Source organism: Arvicanthis niloticus, chromosome 18 (genome assembly GCF_011762505.2).
Source record: "Arvicanthis niloticus isolate mArvNil1 chromosome 18, mArvNil1.pat.X, whole genome shotgun sequence".
Classification (NCBI taxonomy): Eukaryota; Metazoa; Chordata; class Mammalia; order Rodentia; family Muridae; genus Arvicanthis; species Arvicanthis niloticus.
Window position 1 is genome coordinate 32,012,730 of NC_047675.1, and position 23,772 is coordinate 32,036,501.

The 23,772-nt window shown below is 44.9% G+C and overlaps 1 protein-coding gene across 1 annotated transcript in view; it reads left to right on the forward strand.

Annotated features, from left to right (window-relative positions):
- The window catches only part of Pskh1 (protein serine kinase H1), a 29,858-nt gene that overhangs the window by 2,940 nt on the left and 3,146 nt on the right, over positions 1–23,772 (forward strand). Inside the window, exon 2 of the mRNA XM_034522919.2 lies at positions 9,042–10,068. Within this exon, the coding sequence (XP_034378810.1) occupies positions 9,112–10,068 (957 nt within the window). The 5' untranslated portion in view covers positions 9,042–9,111. The remainder of the gene's footprint in view (positions 1–9,041; positions 10,069–23,772) is intronic.

The following is a 23,772-nucleotide window of genomic DNA, read 5'->3' on the forward strand; positions in this document are numbered from 1 at the left end:
CTTCTGACACTGAGGTGTAGTTTCATACCTCAGATTTTCTAGTCACTTGGAACAGAATGCCCTTGAAAATCCAAGTGCCTGTGGGATCTGAAACAGATGCTGAAGTCTTATATCAGTCACAATGTCATAGTTGAGTAAGTGAAAATTTGGTTTGGCCTTTCATTTGGCTTTGTTAGCATGAGCCTGTTATATGAGCAACTCTGACCTTCCTCACTGCTTAACCAGCTGTGTGGTGATGTGACTGGTGTAAGCCATAGACACTATTGACCCTTAAATTTCAGGATAGCTCAGAGCAGCTGTCTTCATTGGCTTAGAGCATTATACAATAATGTTATTCTCTGTGCATGTCTTGACATATGGAGAGAATTTAAGAAGAAACACCCTAGAAGGAGGTAAGGAATTCTGAGAACTGGAAAGAGGCTTTTCCAAACATTTTTTGCTTCCAAAAATCTTTCTATTATATTGGCTAGGTCATCACTGAACAAATTCTTGACACAGTCTTTCATTGTCAGCATATTAGATGTTAAGGTAGAAATATGTTTGATGTTTTCCTTTGCTGTAATAAAATTACCTGAGGGACTTTTTCAGGCTGCAAATTTTAAGTGGCCTTTTTGGACCTCATAAGAGTGATGGGTTGCTGGGTGGTGGTGGCGCACGCCTTTTATCCCAGCACTTGGGAGGCAGAGGCAGGCGGATTTCTGAGTTCCAGGACAGCCAGGGCTTCACACAGAAACCCTGTCTCAAAAAAACAAAACAAAACAAAAAAAAAGTGATGGGTCAGCTGGGCTTAGTGCAGTCTGGTCTACAGAATGAGTTCCAAGACAACTACAGCCAGAGCTGTCTAGTAAGAATCTGTCTCAAAAAAAAAAAAAAAAATTAATGGGTCAAAGGATTTTTATGAGGCACCATCCACGCTGTAAATCCCTTGAGAGCAAAGACTATGTCTTCTTTTTAATCACTGTCCTAATAGAGTTTTTTCAGGGCAGCAAATCAGTAAACATTTGTGGGCTAGAAGGAAGAACTCAGGGAAAATCACTAGATCTGTATTTCTGAGGGTAGGATTAATAAAAATGTAACAATTGCCGGGCAGTGGTTGCAGGCACACATCTTTAATTCCAGTACTTGGGAAGCAGAGGCAGGCAAATCTTTGAGTTTGATAGGGCCCAGCCTGGTCTACAGAGTGAATTTCAGGACAGCTAAGGCTACACAGAGAAACTCTGCCTCAAAAACAAAACAAATCAAAAGATTGTTTTTTGACTTCTATATGTATGATATGACACAGTGCATGTACCTGTACTCACACATCATACACATATAAACAATAATAATAATGATAATGTTTTTGAGACAATAGTCCGGGCTTGCCTGGAACTTGCTGCAGTACCTGCTTCTGCCTCCGAAGTACTGGGACTAAAGGTCTGTACCACCATTTGTGGCATGCATATATATACATGTGTGTGTGTGTGTATGTGTATATATATATACGTACGTGTGTGTGTGTGTGTATGTGTATGTATACATACGTACGTGTGTGTGTGTGTGTGTATGTATACATACGTACGTACGTGTGTGTGTGTGTGTGTGTGTGTGTGTGTGTGTGTATTCAAGATAGAGTTTGTTTCTCTGTGTAGTCCTGGCTGTCTTGAACTACAGAGCCTGAACCAGGCTGGCCTGGAAGTAAGAGATCTAATGCCTCTACCTTCCTAGCCCTGGGATTAAAGACATGCACCACTACCACCTGGCTAAGAAATAAATTTTAAAACCATCACCACCAAAATGGGGCCGAGATATAACTCAGTATTGAGCACCTGACTTGAATGTATGAAGGCTTTCGATCTAATTTCTTGTATAACAAGAAAAAAAAAATTATATCTAAAGAGGAGAAGAGCTGGAGATACAACTCAGTTGGTAGGTGGGTTGTTTGCCTAGCATACAGTAAGCCCTGGGCTCAGTCCCTAGCACCACAAAGGACTGGCTGGGCATGGAGATGCAGGCCTGTGAGCTCAGAATTTTGGAGTAGAGGACAGAGGATCAGGAATTCAAGGTCATCTTTACCTATATAGCAAGTTCAAGGTCAGTATGGGCTGTGTGAGACTCTCTCAATAAATAAATGAATCAATGAATAAAATCTCTCATTGGTCATAATAGATACATATACCCAGGTGTATTCTATAGTATATCACAGGTATTGGTCCTGGTATATAGTATCAATGTTGATTTACATTGTTTTGCTCTCCTTTCTGTGGTACTGAGGACTGGCACAGATTAGGCAAGTTCTCTGCAAAAAACTATACCTGTAGTTGTAATGTACCTTTGTATTGCATCATTGAAGAGAATTCCATTGTATGAATTATTTTAATTATTTTTATGCCCTCTTTTGTTTTTGTTTTGTTTCATTTTCTGACATAGGGTCTCATGTAGCTCAGGCTGGTTTGGCATTAATATTCTCATTGCTGACTATGTGGGTTTTAAAAACTTTTTTCTCTTACATTTGTTTATTTACTTTGTGTTGGTGTGTGTGTGCATGTGCCACACATGTGCACATGGTGGAGATCAGAGGACAACTTGTAGGAATGTGTTGGCTCCTTATCCCATGTAGCTTCTGGTGAGTGAACTCAGAATGGTGTGTTTGGCAGCAAGTCCTCTTAACCTGGTGACCATCATCTCCACGGTGCCCTCTTCTCTGTGAGGCAGAGTCTTATGTGTCTCTGATGGCCTCATGTTTGTGGCAGGACTCCTTCCTCAGTCTCTCACATGCTAGGATTACAAGCCTGTACTACTGGTCCAAGCTAGTTAGAACATGTTTTTATTTACACTTTGTTTGTTTGGTTCTCTGTATAGCCTTTAAGGTTCTGAAATAACTCTATAGACCAGGCTGGCCTCAAACTCACAGAGATCTGCTTGCCTCTTGAGTGCTGGAGTTAAAGCTAGTTATGATTTTTTTTTTTTTTTTTTTTTTGGTTTTTCGAGACAGGGTTTCTCTGTGTAGTCCTGGCTGTCCTGGAACTCACTCTGTAGACCAGGCTGGCCTTGAACTCAGAAATCCGCCTGCCTCTGCCTCCCAAGTGCTGGGATTAAAGGCGTGCGCCACCACCGCCCGGCTAGTTATGTTTTTTAAATTACTTGGTGTGTGTGTGTGTGTGTGTGTGTGTGTGCGCGCGCGCACGCGCACGCGCATGCGCGCGCGCTTGTTTGTGTATGCATCATGTATGTGCACATGTTTGAGGGTGCATACACAGATGTGTGCACCTACAAATAGATGGAGGCCAAAGATAAATGTCAGGTGTCTTCTCTATTACTCTTACTCTTGCTTAAAAAGTATTTTTAGATTTATTCATTTTATGTGTATGAATGTTTTGCCTGCATATGTGTCTGTGGAGGTCAGAAGGTGGCATCACATTTCCTGGAACCAGTTAGGGATGGTTGTGAGCCACCATGTGTGTGTTGGAAATGAGCAAGTTCTCTGTGAGAGCAACAAGTACCCTAAATCCCGGAGCCATCTGTCAAACCCCTCCGCCTATTGACACAGGGTCTCATGGAGCCTGAACCAGGTGGGTAAGAATTGCATGCTGTGAGCTCCAGGAAACTTCTGCATCCTATCCTCAGCGTGTTGGCATTACATTTCTTTGTCATCATGCCAGCTTTCCACATGGTTTCTGGGGACCCAAACTCAAGTTCTCATGGTTTTAGGACAGATAGTTTATGATTGAGCCATTCCCCATGCTCTAATTTTCCAACTTAAAAATTTTTTTACTTTTGTTATGCTGGGTTTAAACACAAGCCTCACACATGCTAGGTAAGACCTTGAGTATTACCATCCTCTAATTTTTCATTGTGTTGATGAATGTACCATGAGTTTTCTCATACCGATATCTTTTCCCTTGTGAAAGTGGTTTTACAGTGTTGTTTTGCTGGGAAAAGTGGAATTGCTGGGTCAGTCTCCACGTTGTAGAAAGACAGAGTTCTCCCTATGTCCGGAGCTGCTTCTGTTGAAAAGATTTATCTAAGACAACATTAATTTTTGTCTGGTATATGTTTGCCTTGTGATGATGAGAAGTACAGTTTAGCAGTCACCTACTCCTGAGATCACTGCCTTCCAAAACACAACCTCAGGATCTTCTGGTTATTTATTTCTCTGTGTAGCCCTAGCTGTCTTCAAACTCAGAGACCTGCCTCTGCCTCCCAAGTGCTGGGATCAAAGGCATGCGCCACTATGCCCAGCTTGGTTCAGGATCTTTAAAGTTTAAAGGTTATTTTGCTTTATTGTGGGGAAAAATTTTTGGTGGGTAATATTGGAAAATGTCAAATGCCTGTTTTCTGCCATTGGGAGATTCACAAACCAGGCCTCTGTTGCTAGCTCTTTTCTTCTGGCCTTCCCCATAAATAGACTTAGGTCTGGAAGCTTGTGGACAGACTTATTTTGGGATTCAAGTAACGTTTAAACCCCAAATAAAACCTTTAAAACCATTGTTGTCGAGTATGTTGAACCACCATTGTGGCTTCTTTCTAAGTCTTGAAAATACCTCAGAACCTTTCGTTGTTGACTCAACAGCAGATAGGAAACCAAGTGTCTATCATGTTTCTCTCATTGTTGACAGACTGAATGCTTCCTGAGCTCGGCACTTTGCTAGGTTCCAAGGGAGGCCCGAGAGCTGAGTAACAGGCCTTCATCAAGGAGCTGACAGTAGTGTGATGAAACGCAGTAGAGAGTAAAACTGTGCAGCCAGGCTGAGGGCTCAGACCTGCAGTCCCAGCACTCAGGAGTTTAGGCAGGAGTGCTGCAAATTAGAGCCAGCCCTGGCTACATAGTGAGTTCAAGGTCAATTAGGGATACATAGTAAGACTCTTGTAGAAAAATGAAATAAGCCGGGCGGTGGTGGCGCACGCCTTTAATCCCAGCACTTGGGAGGCAGAGGCAGGCGGATTTCTGAGTTCGAGGCCAGCCTGGTCTACAGAGTGAGTTCCAGGACAGCCAGAGCTACACAGTGAAACCCTGTCTCGAAAAAAACCAAAAAAAAAAAAAAAAAAAAAAAAAAAAGAAAAAAAGAAAAAAAATAAAGAAAGAAAAAGAAAAGAAATAAAGCTGTGAGCTTTTCTTGATAGACTATAGTTGGTATTTGGGTTTCTGAACATGGGCTTTTGAGAAAAGGGCTCAGCAGAGGTGTGTTGACTCACTACCTTAGTGATAGGAGGACACAGTTCAGGCTTTGGCCTGATGAGGTCAAGTTCTGTCTTGTGAAAAGATCCTTGCATGGAGAGCCAGGAGGCCAGAGTCCATTATTGGCCACTACTATTTGAGTGGCTTTGGATAAGTTCCCCCTACTTTTCTTGGCTGGTCATGTCTGTAGTGTCAATGAGAACAGTGGTGCCAAGTGCTCACTCCTCTGCCACTGTCCAGCATGCTCAGACTTTCCCTAAGGAGTGGTTTTATCAGTCTGGTATCTCAAGGTAGAGAGCAGACCCTGGAGAATCAGATCATTTCTGTGTTAGTTTTGTGACCTGGATAGCTGGTGTAATATGACCTTAGGGGAGTCTTTTCTGAGGCTTCCCACTCATCTAGTCTACTCCAGTACCTGTGCTGGCTACTAAGTTGGGCACATAACAAGAAAGCTGGAGGAATAGGTTCTTCCCAAGCTTTCTGTCAGCCACCATGTCTTCATTTCCATGTCATCCATGTGAGAAGACAAGTTAGCAGATGTGATGGTTTGTAGACGCTTGGCCCAGGGAGTGGCTCTACTAGGAGGTGTGGCCTTGTTAGAGTAGATGTGTCACTGTGGGTGTGGGCTTTAAGACTCTCACCTAGCTGCCTGGAAGCTAGTCTTCTGTTTGCCTTCAGAACAAGTGTAGAACTCTCAGCTCCTCCAAATGCTTTCTCTGCCTGGATGCTGCCCTGCTCCTACCTTGATGAAAATGGATTGAACTTCTGAACTTGTAAGCCAACCTTAATTAAATGCTGTCCTTTATAAGAGTTGCCTTGGTCATGGTGTCTCTTCACAGCAGTAAAACCCTAACTAGTATAGCAGATATGATTGGAGCTGAGCATATGAAAGGCAGAGACAAGTAAATTTCTATGGGTTTGAAGCTAGCCTTGTCTACATAGTGAGTTCTAGGCTAGTCAGAGCTACATAGTGAGACCCTGTTTCAAAACAAAACAAAACAAAAAAACAAGACAACAACAACAAAAACCCAAAACAAAGCCGATGTGATTGGAATGTGGAACAGTCTTGATCATCTGGAGGATCTTACGTGTGTTCCCTAGCTTTCAGAGCTTGTACCTCTTCTCTTTCAGTTTCAATCTGTATTTGGCTTGGTAGAACATTGATAGCAGCCTTCTAATTGGAATAAATATAGTGCCTTACTGCTAACTTTATTTAAAGGGAAAATTCAGGACTTTTTCTTTATAAACCTTAGTTTTTCTCATCAAGTGTGTTTGGCTAGATATAGCTAATTATTGGTAAAGCTAGAGTTACTCTTTCTCACCAGGTAGAAGTGACCTCTGAGTGGCTCATGCTAGCTCATCATGCAGTGTGCATGCCCTCTCATCCTATCATTAGTGGTAGATGTTGCTTGAGGATCAGGGCCAGAGGCCTGTTCTCTGCCTCAGGAATGCTGGCCTAAGAATGGTCTTCATCCTGGGTTTCAGTACATTTGTTTTCCTGAAGGAAGAGATGAATCTGCAGAATTTTTGGCCTTTATCAGAAGGAATCTACTTTCTAAATGTCTTTGTTTAAATACGATGTTCTGAATTAAGAGGACTGGTCCAGTGACCTGAGTTCAACTCACAAGACCCACATGGTGGCAGGAGAGACTTAACTCCTACAGAATTACTCTGACCTATCTCCCCACACACACATCTACACATACACAAATAAGTAAATGATTTAATACAAATTTTAAAATTTGAAGACTACATACATGTAAGTCCATGTGGACCCACCTTTGCAGTTTAGTAACACCAGACCCTGAAGATGAATTGTTTCCTTTCATGTAAGGAAAGATAAACTCTATTCTGCTGAGTACCATATTAGCATAGTAAGTAAAATCTGAACTTTTACTCTGTGCTCATCAAAGACTTCCTTTATAGCTGATGGATTTGCTTTGTTTTGTATTTCCTTTTTTTCTGTGTACCTCTCTGTGTGTGTGTGTGTGCTCACACATGGGTACACATGTGTGCACACATGCAGGCACTTTTACCTTTTTAAAAAATTCTCTCATACAATACATCCTGACAGATTTCCCCTCCCTCAACTCCTCCTAGTCCACACACCACCCCCAACTTCCCCAATCACTAGATCCACTTCTCTCTTTCCCTTCAGAGAAGAGTGGGCCTCCCAGGGATATCAGCCAAACACAGCATAAGATGCAGTAAGACCAAGTACAAGTCCTTATATCAGGGCTGGGCAAAGCAACAGGTAGGAGTATAAGGGTCTCAAGAGCAGGCGAAAGAGTTAGAAACACTTCCATTCCCACTCTTGGGAGTCTCACAGAAACGCCAAGCTAACAACCATAACATACATGCTGAAGACCTAGCGCAGACTCATGCAGTCTCCATGATTGCCACTTGAGTCTCCATGAGCCCCTATGAGCCCTGCTTAGCTGATTCTTTGGAAGCTTTCTGAGTTCTTATGGGTGATGATGCTGGAAGAGGTTTTTAACACTGCATCAGAAAGATAACCCAGAATAATGAGGAGTGATGTTAGCATTTAGGAAATATGAAACTTCAACTAGAAGGGCCCAGGAAGACTAGAGAGGAGATAAATGGTGTCTAGTGAACATTCGTACCCCTGTTAGGCTTGGAAAACAAAATGAGACTTGATCCAGTGAGATCAGACCTGGGCTTTTTTCTGGACCCTCCATTGAGACTGAAGTTGCTTTTATTTTGTTTTGAGACAGGATCTCTGTAACCTAAGTTGCCTTGGAAGTCACTCTAGCCTCACCTGTTCTTGAACTTATGATAATCCTCTGCCTCAACTTCCTAAAATTTGAAATCATAGGTGTGAGTTATTACTATGCCTGGCTTCTGTACTCTAATGTCTTTGTTTCTGTTTGTTTTAAAGTTTTGTTTATTTGTTTTTTCTGGACAAGGTTTCTCTGTGTGGCTCTGGCTGTCCTGGAACTCAGTCTATAGACCAGGCTAGCCTCAAACTCAGAGATCCACCTGCCTCTGCCTCCTGAGTACTGGGATTAAAGGCATGAACCATCACTGCCTGGCTTTGTTTTTATTATTTTTTTTACTTGAAAATTTTATGCGTATGGATGTATTGCCTATATGGATGTCTGTGCACCACGTATGTGCCTGCTGCCATGGGAGCTAGAAGAGGGCATCAGATCCTCTGGAACTGGAATTTCACACAGTTGTTAGCTGCCACATGTGTGCTAGGAGTTAGACTTGGGTCCGCTGGAAGAGCAGCTAGTGCTCTTAAACTGCTAAGCCATCTTCCCATCTCCTACTGTAACATCTTGAGGGGTGAAAGGCATCCCTTTGCAGGTTATTGTGTTAATTTTTGTTTGTTTTTTAGACAGAATCTCATTATGTAGCCTTGGGTGGCCTACAAGTTGCTATGTGGATCAGACTGGCTTCAAACTTTGTGTCTCTGCCTCCAGAGTGCTAGAATTACAGATATGCACCACCATGTCTGACTTTATTCTTTGTTGTTGTCATTGTTGTTTTTTACTTTTTCTTTGTGAGTTTCACATCATGCTCCCCATTCTCACTCATTATTTGACTTCATTCTTTTTTGTTTTTGAAGATTTATTTATTTTATGTGTATGAGTACACTGTAGCTGTTTTCAGACACACCAGAAAAGGGCATTGGATCCCATTACAGATGGTTGTGAGCCACCATGTGGTTGCTGGGAATTGAACTCAGGACCTCTTGAAGAGTAGCCAGTGCTCTGAACTGCTGAGCCATCTCTGCAGCCCTCTGACTTCATTCTTGATTAGACTGCATTTATCAAGAAAACAGGAAAAGGGATAATGACTGTTGTTCTTCAGGGGTGTCCCTGGCTATTCTGACTTGCCCTCTTTTCTGTTTGCATAGGTGTAGTCGGGGCACTGCCTACAGAGCAGGTCCTGCCAGCCTCGCTGGAGAGGATGCCCCCGTGTCAGTGATGGGCTGTGGGACAAGCAAGGTCCTTCCTGAGCCACCCAAGGATGTCCAGCTGGATCTGGTCAAGAAAGTGGAGCCCTTCAGTGGCACTAAGAATGATGTATACAAGCACTTCATCACAGAAGTGGACAGTGTTGGCCCTCTCAAAGCTGGATTCCCAGCTACCAGTCACTATGCACCTCCCTGCCCTGATGTTCCCACTACTGGCCACACAGAGCCTCCCTCAGAACCACCACGCAGGGCCAGGGTGGCAAAGTACAGGGCCAAATTTGACCCACGTGTGACAGCTAAGTATGATATAAAGGCCCTAATTGGGCGAGGCAGCTTTAGCCGAGTAGTACGTGTGGAGCACCGGGCAACCCGACAGCCATATGCTATCAAGATGATTGAGACCAAGTACCGAGAAGGGCGGGAGGTGTGTGAGTCTGAACTCCGAGTGCTGCGCCGGGTGCGCCATGCCAACATCATCCAGCTGGTAGAAGTGTTTGAGACACAGGAGCGTGTATATATGGTAATGGAGCTGGCCACTGGTGGTGAGCTCTTTGACCGGATTATTGCCAAGGGTTCTTTCACTGAGCGGGATGCCACAAGAGTGCTGCAGATGGTACTGGATGGTGTCCGGTATCTTCATGCCCTTGGCATTACACACCGAGACCTCAAGCCTGAGAATCTCCTTTACTACCACCCAGGCACTGACTCCAAGATCATCATCACTGACTTTGGCTTGGCCAGTGCCCGAAAGAAAGGTGACGACTGCCTGATGAAGACCACTTGTGGTACACCTGAGTACATTGCTCCTGAGGTTCTGGTTCGAAAACCCTACACCAATTCTGTGGATATGTGGGCACTGGGTGTCATTGCCTACATCCTGCTCAGTGGCACCATGCCCTTTGAGGATGACAACCGCACCCGGCTATACCGGCAGATCCTCAGGGGCAAATACAGTTATTTGGGAGAGGTGAGTTTGTCTTGCCCTCATCCAGGGATGTTAGGAAGACCCCTTGGAGGGAAGGTATAACCTGAAGCTCCTGGTCAGAGGGTCCTGCTCTGAGAGTCATGCTTTGAGGGGCTAGGCAGATAGCATGGATATGACACACTAGCAAAGTGTCTCAGTTTGCATTCTCCTAAATGTAAGCCCTGAGGTGGGAACTTGGGAGCAGAAACCTTATGTGGTAGGTTGTTAAGTAGAGGATGGGGGTTCGAGGCCAGCCTGGTCTACAGAGTGAGATCCAGGACAACCAGGGCTACACAGAGAAACCCTGTCTCAAAAAACCACACACACAAAAAAAGTAGAGGTGGGGAGTGACCCACAAAGAGGTAAATCTAATGAATAAGAATACCAAGAGAGCCGGGCGGTGGTGGCGCACGCCTTTAATCCCAGCACTTGGGAGGCAGAGACAGGCGGATTTCTGAGTTCAAGGCCAGCCTGGTCTACAGAGTGAGTTCTAGGACAGCCAGGACACAGAGAAACCCTGTCTCAAAAAACAAACAAACAAAAAAAGAATACCAAGAGAGGGACTGGCTAGCCTGGGCTTCATAACAAGTGCCAGGCCAGTTAGTACTTGTCTTAGTTAGGGTTTTACTGCTGTGAACAGACACCATGACCAAGGCAACTCTTATAAGGACAACATTTAATTGGGGCTGGTTTACAGGGTCAGAGGTTCAGTCCATTATCATCAAGGTAGAAACATGGTGGCATCCAGGCAGGCGTGGTGCAGGAGGAGCTGAGCTGAGAGTTCTATATCTTTTTTTTTGTTTGTTTGTTTGTTTTGTTTTTTTGTTTTTTTTTCGAGACAGGGTTTCTCTGTGTAGCCCTGGCTGTCCTGGAACTCACTCTGAAGACCAGGCTGGTCTCAAACTCAGAAATCTACCTGCCTCTGCCTCCCAAGTGCTGAGGTTAAAGGCGTGCGCCACCACCGCCTGGTGAGAGTTCTATATCTTAATCTGAAGGCAACTAGAAGACTGGCTTGCAGGAAGCTAGGATGAGGGTCTTAAAGCCCACACCCATAGTGACACCTACTCCAACAGGGCCACACCTTCTATCCGTGCCACTGCCTGGGCTGAGCATATACAAACCATCACAGTGCTGTATAGTGAGATCTATCTCAAACAAGACAAAAACAAAACAAAAAAGGGGGCTGGGGCAGTGGCTAAGTCAGTTGTGTGCTTGCCACAGAAGCACAGGGTCCTGAGTTCAGATCCTCAGAACTCATGTAAAAGAGTTAGATGTAGTGGCATGTGCTTGTGTCCTAGCACTGGGGAGGCAGTGACAGGAAAATCCCTCAAGTCAAATTGCCTTGTTTGATTCAGTGAGAGGCCCAATCTTAAAAAAATAGGGTGGGGAATAATAAAGCAAATCACCCTTTGGCCTCACACACGTGTTTGTGTATACCTGTACTCACACACAAGAACATAGATACACCCGTAAACCACATACACACAAGTGGACGGTCACTGGTACTTTTCCTACTTTCAAGTCTATGAATTATTATGTGGAATGTGTTGCAGAAATGTGTCACTAAAGAGCAAGTGTGTGTTGTGTGCATTTAAGAGTAAAGATTATGTACCATAAGAGTTCAGTATTTCATTTGGCAGGGTGAGGGTTAGAAAGATGACTTAGTGGTTCAGAGTGCATATTTCTCTTGCAGAGGACCTGGGTTCAGTCCCCAGCTCTCATGTAGTTCAGCTTACAACCACTTATATAACTCCAGCTCCATGGGCAATGTCACAGACATGTACATAAATTACACAAATACACGTACACACACACAATTAACAAATAAAACATCTTTAGAGTTTCTTTTTGGCATTGAATGCATTGTTTCTTGTCTATCTTGAATGTTAATGAGTGCTGGAGAGAGCCCTCAAGTAGGCAGAGAAATGTGGGCCCTGGCAGTGGAAAGCTGTGACTAGGCCTAGTAGCTACTGCAAGTGAGCTCAGAGGTGGATGTGGAATAAGGGTCTCTTCATATGTGTTCCATTGGGTACCACATAAACTAGGATGAATATGCCTGTCCCAGGAACAATTCTTACCTCTATTGAATTTTGCCGTACAATAGACATATAAGATGTTAAAGTTAATTTACTTTTGTTTTGAGACAGTTTTATGAAGCCAGACTAACCTCACATTCAATATATAATGAAGGGTAGCTTTCAGCTTTTTTTGGTTTTGTTTTTGTTTTTCAAGACAGGGTTTCTCTTTTCTCTGTGTAACAGCTCTGGCTGTCCTGGACTTGCTTTGTAAACTAGGCTGGCCTCAAACTTACAGAGATATTTCTGCCTCTGGTTCCTAAGTGCTGGGATTAAAGGCACATGCCACCATGCCTGGTTCTGCCTGTTTCTTAAACACTGGCATTACATGCATACACCTCCATACCCAGCTTAAGCTCACATATTTAAATAGTAAGGGCAACAAATGCTAACCTTTGTGCCAGATTCAAGCAGCAAGCCATCAAGTTTGTATATCTAGGCCCATGGATACTTCTAATACTTGGTAAAAATTATCAGATGTTAGCGTTGCTGCTTGCTGAAGGAAGGTGCAAAGAATGTCACTGCTAGTTGGTTGTCTGAAGGATACTGACTGGGGAGATGAGGCTGAATGTCACTTGTAGTTGGTTGTCTGAAGGATACTGACTGGGGAGATGAGGCTGGTTGCAATAAACTGTACCTGCTGCAAGCTGGAGAATATTTGTGTGCTTGCAGATGATTGTACCATGCTTTGTGAGGAACATAAGCTGAGCTTTGTAGTCCTACAGGACTCTGTCAAGAGAGAGAGGGGAAGGCCCCTCCTCCAGAGTACAAGGTACTCCCCTGCTGGGCAGCACCTGCCAGGGTGCTGTTGTTGTCTTTGCCTTTTTTGTTATTGTTATTTTATTTTGCTTTGTGCTTTGCTTTTTTAATGGTTTATTTATTATTGTATGTATGGATACTATGAATGTGGGTATGTGCATGCCACAGTATGTATGTAGTGGTCAGGGTACATTGTGGGTAGGTTTTCCCCTTACACCTTTATCTGGACTCTGGGAATCACACTTAGATTCTTGAATGGCAAGCACCGTTATCCACTGAGTACAATTCAGTGTACCTTTGCTTTGATTTTTGAGAGAGCATCTCATATAGCCCAGACGACCTGAAGCTCTGTGTAGTCAACCTTGAACTCCTAATCCTTCTGCCTCCACCTCTCAGATTCTGGGATTACAGGTGTGCGTCACCACTGTCAGCTGCCATTTCTGCCAGTTTTGCAACCTATACAGAAGGGAAGGAGCTCTGTGAGTATGAGCAGCTGTCTTCTGTGACGTGGTTTCTTCCCAGGGATATGGGTCAGGCCCTCTCTCATCTCCATCACCTATCTCAGAACCATGTTCCTTGTAAGTGTCACCCAAGGACCTCAAATTGCTTTGTTTCAGGGCTCAGGGTCTCATGCCATATCATCCCCCCTGTTAGTTTACAGATGAAGTTGTGTGGTTAGTCAAAGACATTCATCCTTTCTCAGGAACGGGGTTGCTCTTTTCTAAGAGGGTCCCCAGGTCATACATTTCAAAGGTGGCAATGATTTAAGGAAAGAAGCCTTCCTCTTCTATGCAGCTCTGTCACAGGCTCTGGGGAGGGTAATTTTTGCACCATTTATGAGAGGGATGATAATGCTGACACTGACTCCTTTGCTGTATGGGCTCTAAAGTAAAAATGCTACTACCGAACCTGATCCATTCCACAGGGTGAGCAACACCATGGAAAGCTCATGTTTGGCCCCTTGTCATTTGTATATTTTAAGCGAATGGTTATGTGGTTCAAAAACAGTTGACTCTCACATACCTGTGGTGGGCTAGTACTAAACAAGAGTGTAGGATGCCTCCAGGTCAGCCAGAGAATCCTTTAAAGGCATTTAGAAAGTTCTGTGGTCTGGATAGGAGGCTCAGGGACTATGTTAGGTTATAGCTGAAACTGATACTTTAAATAGAATATGTGTGTCTGAAAGTGGAAAGGCTGTTTATAATTTGAGCTTTATCTAGTGCCAAGCTGTTGAGGGTTCCTCCAGATGGTAGGGTAGTATGGAGCTCAACCAGAGCAGGGTGGAAGAGACAGTGTGTGTTTCCCAAATAGAAAGGCTTAGGTGTACTGTGGACCATAGTCTGGGCCCTCAGTGTGAGCATAGGAGCAGGGCATTACCCGGTCTTTGTCTCCACTAACCTCTAGTTGGAATGCATCAGTCCCAGTTCAAAGTTAAATCTCTGGCAGAACCTGGTCATTTCTCTGCATTTGGGTGCTGGGAATTAAATTCTGGCCCTCTGGAAGAATAGCCAGTGCTCTTAATCACTGGGCCATCTCTCCAGCTCCCCTTAAGCTGTACTTTTAAAGGTACTTTTATGATAATAATAGGTCACCTAACAATGATTTGTCTGGGTGTTACCTGGGTGATGCAGCTTCCTTACTAGATTTGATCCTGTATGCTGGCTTTTTAACCCCCTCTGTGTAGCCCTGGCTGTTCTGCCAGGTTGCCAGTTATTTTATTTTATTTTTTTATCCTACAGGTCACTGCCTACTCATAAACCTATTTGGGAAAAATATACAAGACATGAAAGTCTGTACCAGTTTCCTGAATACCAGGCCCTGTGTGGTACCCTTGTTCCTTGGAGGGTTTTTCCACACAGCCTCTGAGAGGCTTATAGATTTGAGCAGAAGGCTCCTGCAGAGGTAAACTCAGAAAAGGGAACCCAACTGACTGAGCTCCAGTGTAAATAGAACATTATTTGAGAGAATGGAGCAAAAGTGAAAGAGGCTAAGGGCTTGTTATTGGGAACCCTGTGCTGCTAAGGAGATCCCCAGCTTCCAGATAGGACAAATGCCACAGAAAATGTTATAGGAGATGCCTAATTAATTGGGTGGTGTTAAAATGACCCCAGCTTGGCTCTTGGGCATGTTTGAGACAGATCATGGATTCTAGGTACTGGTGCCACATGGTTAGGAAAGTGGTGCTAATCCTAGCTCTCTTCAGGAGGAGCATTGGCTTTGAGGGCAGATCTAGAGAGGCTTCTGGATCATCCTCTATGACCCAGAGAGTATAAAAGCTTCTGCCCTTGCATACCTGATTGAGCCCTGTGGTAATATTGTTCCACAGTTCTGACATCTGATATATTAGTCCAAAATCCAGGCTCAGGCTGCACCCCTAGTGTATGTACTACAGGTCCCAGACATTGCTACAGTCACTCAGCACAATAAGGTTTTGCTGAAACTGTTCCATTTATTCTTGGTGTTGACTTTAGAAATTTATCAGCTATGAAAGGTCCAAACCAAAGGTTGGTTTTCTTTAGGAATAGTATTGACCACTGCCACTGTGAAGAGCCTTCCAGATACAAGGTATTGAATTGGGTGTGTCTATCTGACATCTAATCTCCATCCATTTTATACTGAGATTAGTGTGGTTCAGTAGCTTGCCAATGGTTTCACAGCTGAAGGACAGCAGACCTAGGATTGGCTTCAGGGACTATACTCTGTTCTTCCAATATATGCTTCCCCATGTTGTTAATATGTTTCAGTGCTTCCTTGTGTGTGGACACACATCTGCTTGCTGATCTATAAGATCCTAGAGGACAGTGTGTGTGTGTGTGTGTGTGTGTGTGTGTGTGTGTGTGTGTCTCCACCCATAGGCGTCCTACAGTCCTGTCTTAACCTATCTCAACATTTGCTGGGCTGAACTGGAGTATTGTGATGACTAGAAGGAACGTTCTTCTGGTTTCTTCTAAGGGAAGCATGAGTGGTCACTGGTGATGCCCTGGGAAAGGGCCCAAATGCAACTACTTCCAGGCAAGGTGGAGCAGAGAGCTTAGTGGTTGTGTGCTTAGGAGACTAAGATCAGAGCTGCCTTAAGGCACAGACAGAAGGTTTCATGGAGTGTCAAGAGCGAATCTACTCTCTTCACACAGGACAAATGCAGGACATTGGAAGAAGAGGAAATGCAGGGGGAGATAATATTGCAAAGAGAAATCTGAAATTTAGCCTGTTTAGAGGTGCTGGGATAGAAGGCAGTTTGGAAGTGATGGGAACATGTTACTAAGGGGCAGGGAAGGCTGGTATGAGAGTGAGAGGCTGGTATGAGGGATGAGACATAAAGCCACCCCCAGAGATGAGCTTCCTGTTATGGGAGACCTTAGGAGGCTGGAGGAGCTGTTTTTGAAGGAATGAACACAGGACGTGAGTCATCCATCTGTAGATTCGTGCTGAAGTACTGTTGGGTGTTTCACTTGACAAGAAATGTGACAGTTGTGGCCTGATGTCATTGCTTTTTATCAAGGGTTCTATTCCTAGAGGCAGAATGAAAGAAAAGCCACTTGGATTGATGGCAGAATGATGGTGTCATCTGCGGCAGCTCTGCTGTCTTGAATTTAGAAGCCTGAATTGCCATCCTCCACTTGGGCCTTCTGAGCCAAGGATGAGCCTGGGTGACTACACCAGGAATAGATGGGCTTGGGCAGAGGCTCTCTCATAAAGCCTTATTCAGGAGAGTAAGTGGTTCTGAGCAGGTGACAGGGCTGGCGGGAGAAGAAATCCACCCTGCTTCTGCCTGGGAAATATGGGATGGTGAGAGGTGGCCTTCCAGGGATGGGCCACTGCTATCCACCTGACTGCAGGCCAGCCAGCTATCCACCTGAGGCCAAGGGTTATTGAGGAACAGTGAGTTGAACTAGAACCATTTAGCTCTGATCACCTTGTAGAAGATGAGTTCCCAGAGTCAGATTGGCTGGAAATCCCCTCACCTCATTCTTGCTTGCTTGCTTGCTTGCTTGCTTGCTTGCTTGCTTGCTTGCTTGCTTACTTCTTTTTCTCATAGCTCTTGCACTCAGGGTTATATAATGGTTTTCCCAAATCTCTAGCTGCCATTACAAGCAGACACAAATCAGTTAAAACAGGACTTGGTGAGCTTGGGATGAAGAGAGATGAGTGTGATTCAGCCTCCTCTTTCAAGAGACCACACTGGATGATACCCCAGTTTTGGGCACCATGCATGTACTAACTAGACAAACAAGCCAGAATGTTACCCTTAGACAGGCCCTCCTTAACACCTAGTAACATGTGTCTGTTACCCTCAGACAGGCCCTCCTTACACCTAGTAACATGTGTCACTGAAGGTGTCAGAATGTTACCCTCAGACAGGCCCTCCTTAACACCCAGTAACGTGTCACTGAAGGTGTCCTTGTTTGGGCTGTTGAGTATAAGCAGTGGATTCTCAGTGGCTGGAGACCTATCCTTGGTTGGAATCTTCTTTTAGGGGAGATAGGGACTGTTCTTTCTGTGATGGGACAGGGGGCTGGCTCCAAAGGAAGAAGAGCAGAGCCCCATCCTGTGCTGTCTCAAGGCTCCCAGACTGTAGTCCTTTAGGCATTCTTCTGTTGTTGCTGCCCTGGTTACACACTCCCCAGAGGGGTGCCTTCCCTGTGGTGCTAGAAGCAGCTGCCATTCCTAACCCTGCTACATTTAGCCCTTCCCATGGAAAGACATTGCTCCCAACCCTTCAAACAGCCTGTCACCTTGGCCAGACTTACTTTCCATCTCTGCTGTTTTTCACTTTCAGCCCTTAGAGGCTCTCCAACAAAAGGGAACAGCATGGCTGTGCTCAGTCATTCCCTGTGCACACGTGGTCCCTGACATCACCTGCATAGTTTCTCCTTGTCAAAGGCTCAGTTACTTCCAGGATCTCTAGTTGTGGGAGCTGCCAGGCTGTCATTTCTCCCACATTCTGACTTCTTGAGATTACACATGGTCTTGCACCCTCCCTCTGCCTCAACTAAGATAGATGCCAACTCTATTGAATGGATGGTTTGGTGACCTACCTGGTCCACCTGTCCCCTACTAACCATACCTGTGCATACTCCCCTTCCCTACCCAGTTTCTCCATTTCATAGGGCCACTTTTCTTTCTTTTTTTTTTTTTTTTTTTTTGGTTTTTCGAGACAGGGTTTCTCTGTATAGCCTTGGCTGTCCTGGAACTTACTCAGTAGACCAGGCTGGCCTCGAACTCAGAAATCCTCCTGCCTCTGCCTCCCAAGTGCTGGGCTTAAAGGCATGCGCTACCACTGCCCAGCGATAGGGCCACTTTTCTATATGCATGGAGTGCCTTGTTTCCTCGGTGTCCCAGTGTATGCATGGTATACCAGATGGGGCTCTGGTCCAGTGTGGTCCACCTCACTTGAACAGAAAGCTGAATTACCTTCATTTATTAACTTACCCTGCTACTCACTGTTGACTAAGTACTGGCCCTAACTAAAGGCTGCTATGCCTAGGGCTCCTGGGACCCGGATCTCTGAAGACAGAGACCACATCTGTGAGTGAAATTCTAATAGCCACCAAGGCTCCATATCACTTCAAAGTTAAAATGGGGGCTGGGAATGTATCTCAGTTGGCAGAGTGCTTCCCTGGCATACCTGAGGCCCTGGGTTTGATCCTGAGCACTTCATACACCAGGAATTGTGTATACCTAGAGAGGTGGAAGTGGTGGTGGGGGGTGGTGGTGGGGGGGTGGGGGGGGGTTAGGAGTTCAAGGTCATCCTTAGCTACATAGTGAGTTAGAAGCCAGTGTAGGATCTATCTAAAAGTTTATTTTAGATGGGAGGAAGTTGTTTGTTTAAAGAAATAAGGGAAGAAGCTACCTCAGGCTTTGAATGCTTCTTGGCTTTGGTAGAATCCTTGAATAGACATAAAAAAGACAATTTTATAGCATTCATCTGGATCCAGAACCCTCCCAGGCTGCTCCAGGACATTGTTAAAATAGACAGTGCTTGGTCAGCTGACATAGGTTGCCATCCTTTGAGGCACTTAGGCTATACCCTGTTTTGTCTCTATCTTCTTTCCTATCTCCCTTTGCTTCATGAACTCTTAGAAGGAATATGTAAGGGCACAAGAGTGCTTTATTCTCATGAGTCATTCTCTCCTTCTTCCCCCACTCTTCCTTTCCCCCGTCTCACCCTCTCTATTTTGATGCTCAGAATTGAATTCTGGGCCTTGTACAGTGATAAGCAAGCACTGTATCACTAAGCAACATGTTCGCCCCTTTACCCCTATTTAATGAAATTTAAATTAAATTTTGAGACATTGGTCTTTATGTTGCCAGACTAGTCCAAACTCCTGGGGTCAGTCATCTGGGTAGCCGAGATCTATCTTTTTAAAACTCCAATTGTTTCTTGACCTTTTAGCTAAGACAGGGTTCTCAGTGCTGTGATTCTTAATGCTTTGACACTTTAGTACAGTTCTTCATGTTGTAGTGACCCCAACCATAAAATTATTTTGTTGTTACTTTATATCTGTAATTTTGCTACTGTTATAAATCATAATGTAAATGTCTGATATTCAGGATGTCTGATATGTGACACCCCTCCCCACACACATATACACAAGGGTTTCAACCCACAGACTAAGAACCACTGGACTAAGATCAAATGCAAACTTCAGGACTGAAGATATGCCACTTGCCTAGAATGCTTGAAGCTCTACTTTCTGCTGAATCTGGCTGAAGATGGTCAAGTGGTGGGGTCACTTGAGCCTAGGGGATTGAGATGGACCTGGGAACACATAAAGAGCCATGTCTCACAATAAAAGCAGAAGCCATCCAACCATGGTGGTCCACTCTTAGAACCCCAGCACTCACAAAGCTCAGACTGGTCTTAGGAGATTTTGTCTCAACAAACAAACAAACTCCTTAAAATCCTGTTCTTGCTTTTTTCTTTCTGTCTTCAGATTGTCCTTTCAAATCCTCTTCTGTGTTCCCCATTCCTTCTCTAGCCATGTGGGAGGGAGCAGAGGCTTTGCTGGACCAGCCAGTGTCCAATTGCTATACTTTGTTATATATTTATTTTAAAAAATCATAACCTTGGGGTAGCTTCTGAGTGCTGTCCTTCCTGTTACAATGAGAGTTGTGCTCTCCTGAGTGAACCAAAGCTCTATTTCCCAGAATGTCTTCTGTGCCCTTTTCTCTGCTTTCATTCGGGCCCACGTAAGTACAGAAAGGAGGCCTTTGAGGGTGGGAATACTGGGTCTGAAAATGTAAAAATACATCTTGAGACAAAGCTAAAGGAAGAACTGAGTCATGGTAGCAAGCCCAGGTTTGTTCCTTCCTCCCCTCTGGCTGTGCTACAGAGGGACTACCTTCTTAACCCAAAGTCCTGAGCTCTGTAAGGAACCTCAGGGGTCAGGAGGTCAGCTAGAAGAGTCTATCTTATGCTCTATACCTTGCATGTCATCAAGAAGTTAAAAAAGATGGGAAGCATGCTCTTAAAACCCAGAGTTCTCAAAATTATGAGAGACTTAGAATTATGATGTGTTCAGTCTTTCTATGTTGAAGGTGAGGAAGCTGTGAGTTCTCTTAAGTCATACATAGAAGTGGAACTGGTCACCTGGCTTATAGCCTGACAATTTAATCTGTCACTATAGTGTCATTTAGAAGAGACTTGGGTCATTTATTCTCCACGATAAGGCCAGAAGGAAGCAGCTTCCTTACCCCTATGCTGCCTAGGCCAATCAGATGCCTTAGTCCTCATTCTCTTTTGGGACTTTCAGGCTCAAAGGGAACTATGTGGTAGCCTTGGGAACTGTTCTTGCCATCTCTGCCCAGTCAAGTAGAAGGAACAGAGAGAAAGGGGAGACAAGTTCTCCAATATGGAACTGAATGCCTTTCTATATTGGTGTCTCTCCCTCAAAATGATAGTTGGAGTCCACAGAGGAATGGCTTTGGCCCAAGAGAAAAGTAAGGGTAATGAGGAGAAACTGGTTAGGGAGTGGTCCCTCTCCACTCCTTGCTGTTGTCTTCTCTGCCAGAAACAAGGGTCTGTGTACCAGGGAAAGAGGAAGCTCAACGGCCAGACTCCCTGGGGGGCCAGCTCCACCCATGCAAGTGTCCAGAGATTCACAGAGTATGGATTAGTAGCATCTGTATTGAAGCTGTCTTCTGATCTCCTAGATGTCTGCAGAGCTAACTGACCTCTTAACATTTCTTGTCAGCCCTCTCCCTGTCCTGTGTTTCAGTTCAGATGCAGGTAGAAACCTCTGGGAGACTAACCAGCTGCTACTTGGGACTTGTCCTGTCTATCAGCCACCAGAGGCCCATGAATGTCTGTCTGATCCCAAGGGTAGATACTGAAGTCAGCTATGTCCTTCAGCCAGAGAAAGCAGTTAAAACTTTGGAAAGTGAAACACATGGCTATTAAGTCATTTTTCTTTTTCTCATGTCCAAAATGCCTCCTGACCAGTCAGTCAGCCTGGCAGACATACTTAGCCTCCTGAGAAGCAGGTGCAGTGGGCTGCAGGCACTGAGCACTTTCTGACAAGGTGCTGGATCGGACTTGAGGTCAGGAGTGGGGCTGTGGAAGATGGGAGAGGCCTTACATTTCTGAGCTGTGTGGGAGGTCACTCAGCTTCAGGTCCTCCCAAGCCCCTCCCTCACTGTCTGCAAGCTGGATGAGAACCGCCTTCCTGTGTTCAGCTTGCTTGTCTTCCAACTACAGTTTTTTCTAACACACCAAGGTATGGCTTGAGTCACATTGTCTTGGGAAGCATTACCAGCATATGCTCCCAGCTCTTCAAAGATGGGAGTGCTGGGGGCCTTCCAGAGAATTGTGCTGGCCCTCAGACAAATGAGTTCATTGGCATTCTGTACACAGTGGCACGAACACAGTAATTGATAAGGCGAGAGTCTGGGGGAGTAGGAAGGGTGGATCAATCTGGCTTGGTTTAGCACTAACAGGCTGACTGCCTGACAAGCAGCAGGGGTCTGCCTGGTGCTGGTCTCTGCTGCTCTGGAGATGGAGATGTTTATGCTCATTGTGAGGTCTGGTGAGAGGCCCGTCTAAGACTATCAGACAGGTTCCAAGCTGCAGGAGTCCATGGTTTAACTTGAGTGAGGAGCTGAAGTGAGGAAGCCGCCATTTCATCCATGTTCAGGTTTCTAGCTTGTAAACCCAGCTTTTTACCACTGTTCCATCTTCTGCAGAGAAACTGGTACTCTCTTGTTTGGAGGAAGGTGTTTGAGCTAGAGTCTCAGGAGGCCTAAACTGGCTTCAAATTGCCTATGGAGTACAGGGAGGCTTTGAATTCATGATCCTCCTGCTTCTGCCTATCAAATATTGTAATATTTTGTTATTATCATTATTATTGTTGTTGATTTTACAAGACAAGGTTTCTCTGTATAGTCCTGGTTGTCCTGGAACTCTCCGTAGAGCAGGCTGACCTCAAACTCTTGCCTCTGCCTCCTGATGCTGGGATTGAAGGTGTGTGACACCACAACACTATGCTGGGATCTAATGTGTGTATCAAAATACCTGACTTAGGACTTGCTCCTCTGTCCAGAATCAAATAAGGGACAGAGTCAGAACCATGCAGCTGGTGTTCAGAGTCCCCTGATCTGCCTTGGAGCTGTTCTTCCAAGAAGGCTGGCTGGGCTGAAGTATGTTTTTGAGTTAGCATAGAAGCCCAGCAGGGCAGCACAATACAGGTATTCTGATCCAGTCTGTTCAGTGCTGGGCTTGCCATGTTCATCAGATGCTCTGATAGCCTGCTGCTTCCATGTGTAAGTGAGAAGCAGAGGTTTGTACCCAGGTGGCAGAGCAGCAGGGATCCATGGGGCTTTCTTAAAAAAAAAAAAAAACAACATTTTTTTTTTTACATAAATAGCTGTATTTCTTGTCTATAATACATGCAGCATGTGCATGCCCACAGAAGCCAGAAAAGGGTGTCAGACGCCCTGGAACTTGAGTTACAGAAACTCTGAGCTGCCATGTGAGTGCTGGGCATCAAACCCAGGTCCTCTGAAGAGCAGCCCGTCCTCTTAACCTCTGAGCCATCCCTCCAGCCCTGCATAGACCCTTCTCTGTGAACCAAAAGCTTTTCTGGCAGTTATCACTCATCCTCCTCAGTCTCAACACTGGAACCTGAGCTGCACACAGGACCTGCCTCTGATGAGAGGACAACTCTTACTAGCACACTGCTCCCAGTCAGCAAGGCTTCACTAGACCACCATGGCTACGTGTCCTCAGTCTTGACTTTTTTCTCCTGAGTACTAGAATCACTAGGTGCTGGCCTTGTTAAGCTCAGTAAAATCTAAGATTTTTCTTTCTAAAAGATAGAAAAGGACAATGGCTACAAGACAAGCTCCCCACCCCTTCCTTAGTAGTCCAGATGAGTCTTCTCTTTGCATCACTTCTATCAAACAGCAAGATGTCACAGGACCCCTCTTAGGGTAATGGGAGTCAGCAGGTGTGTGCATTTGTTAAATAGCCACTTCCCACCTGGAATGTGCCTGAGGACCATGGAGAGCACTTTAGAGACTCCCCAAGGTGAAGGGTGCCATGGAGTGTAAGACAGACAGACTCCAGGTAAGGACAAACTAGGGAGGCTGAGACTAGGGGTTGTCAGCTGCTTGGTGAGTGTCTAAGACAACGCAGCGTTGCTTACCTGAAGCAGAACAGGTGGGTTAGATCCACCCACTTCTAACCCCTGAATGCTGGGATTAAAAGTGTGTACCACCACTGCCCGGTTTGTTTGTTTATTTTGAGAGAGAGTCTCACTAAACAGACCACACTGGCTTTGAACTCATAGACATCTGCCTGCCTCTGTTCCCCAAATGCTGAGATTAAAGGCGTGTACCACTACACTTGGCTAATAACAGGAGCTTTTATGGCTCA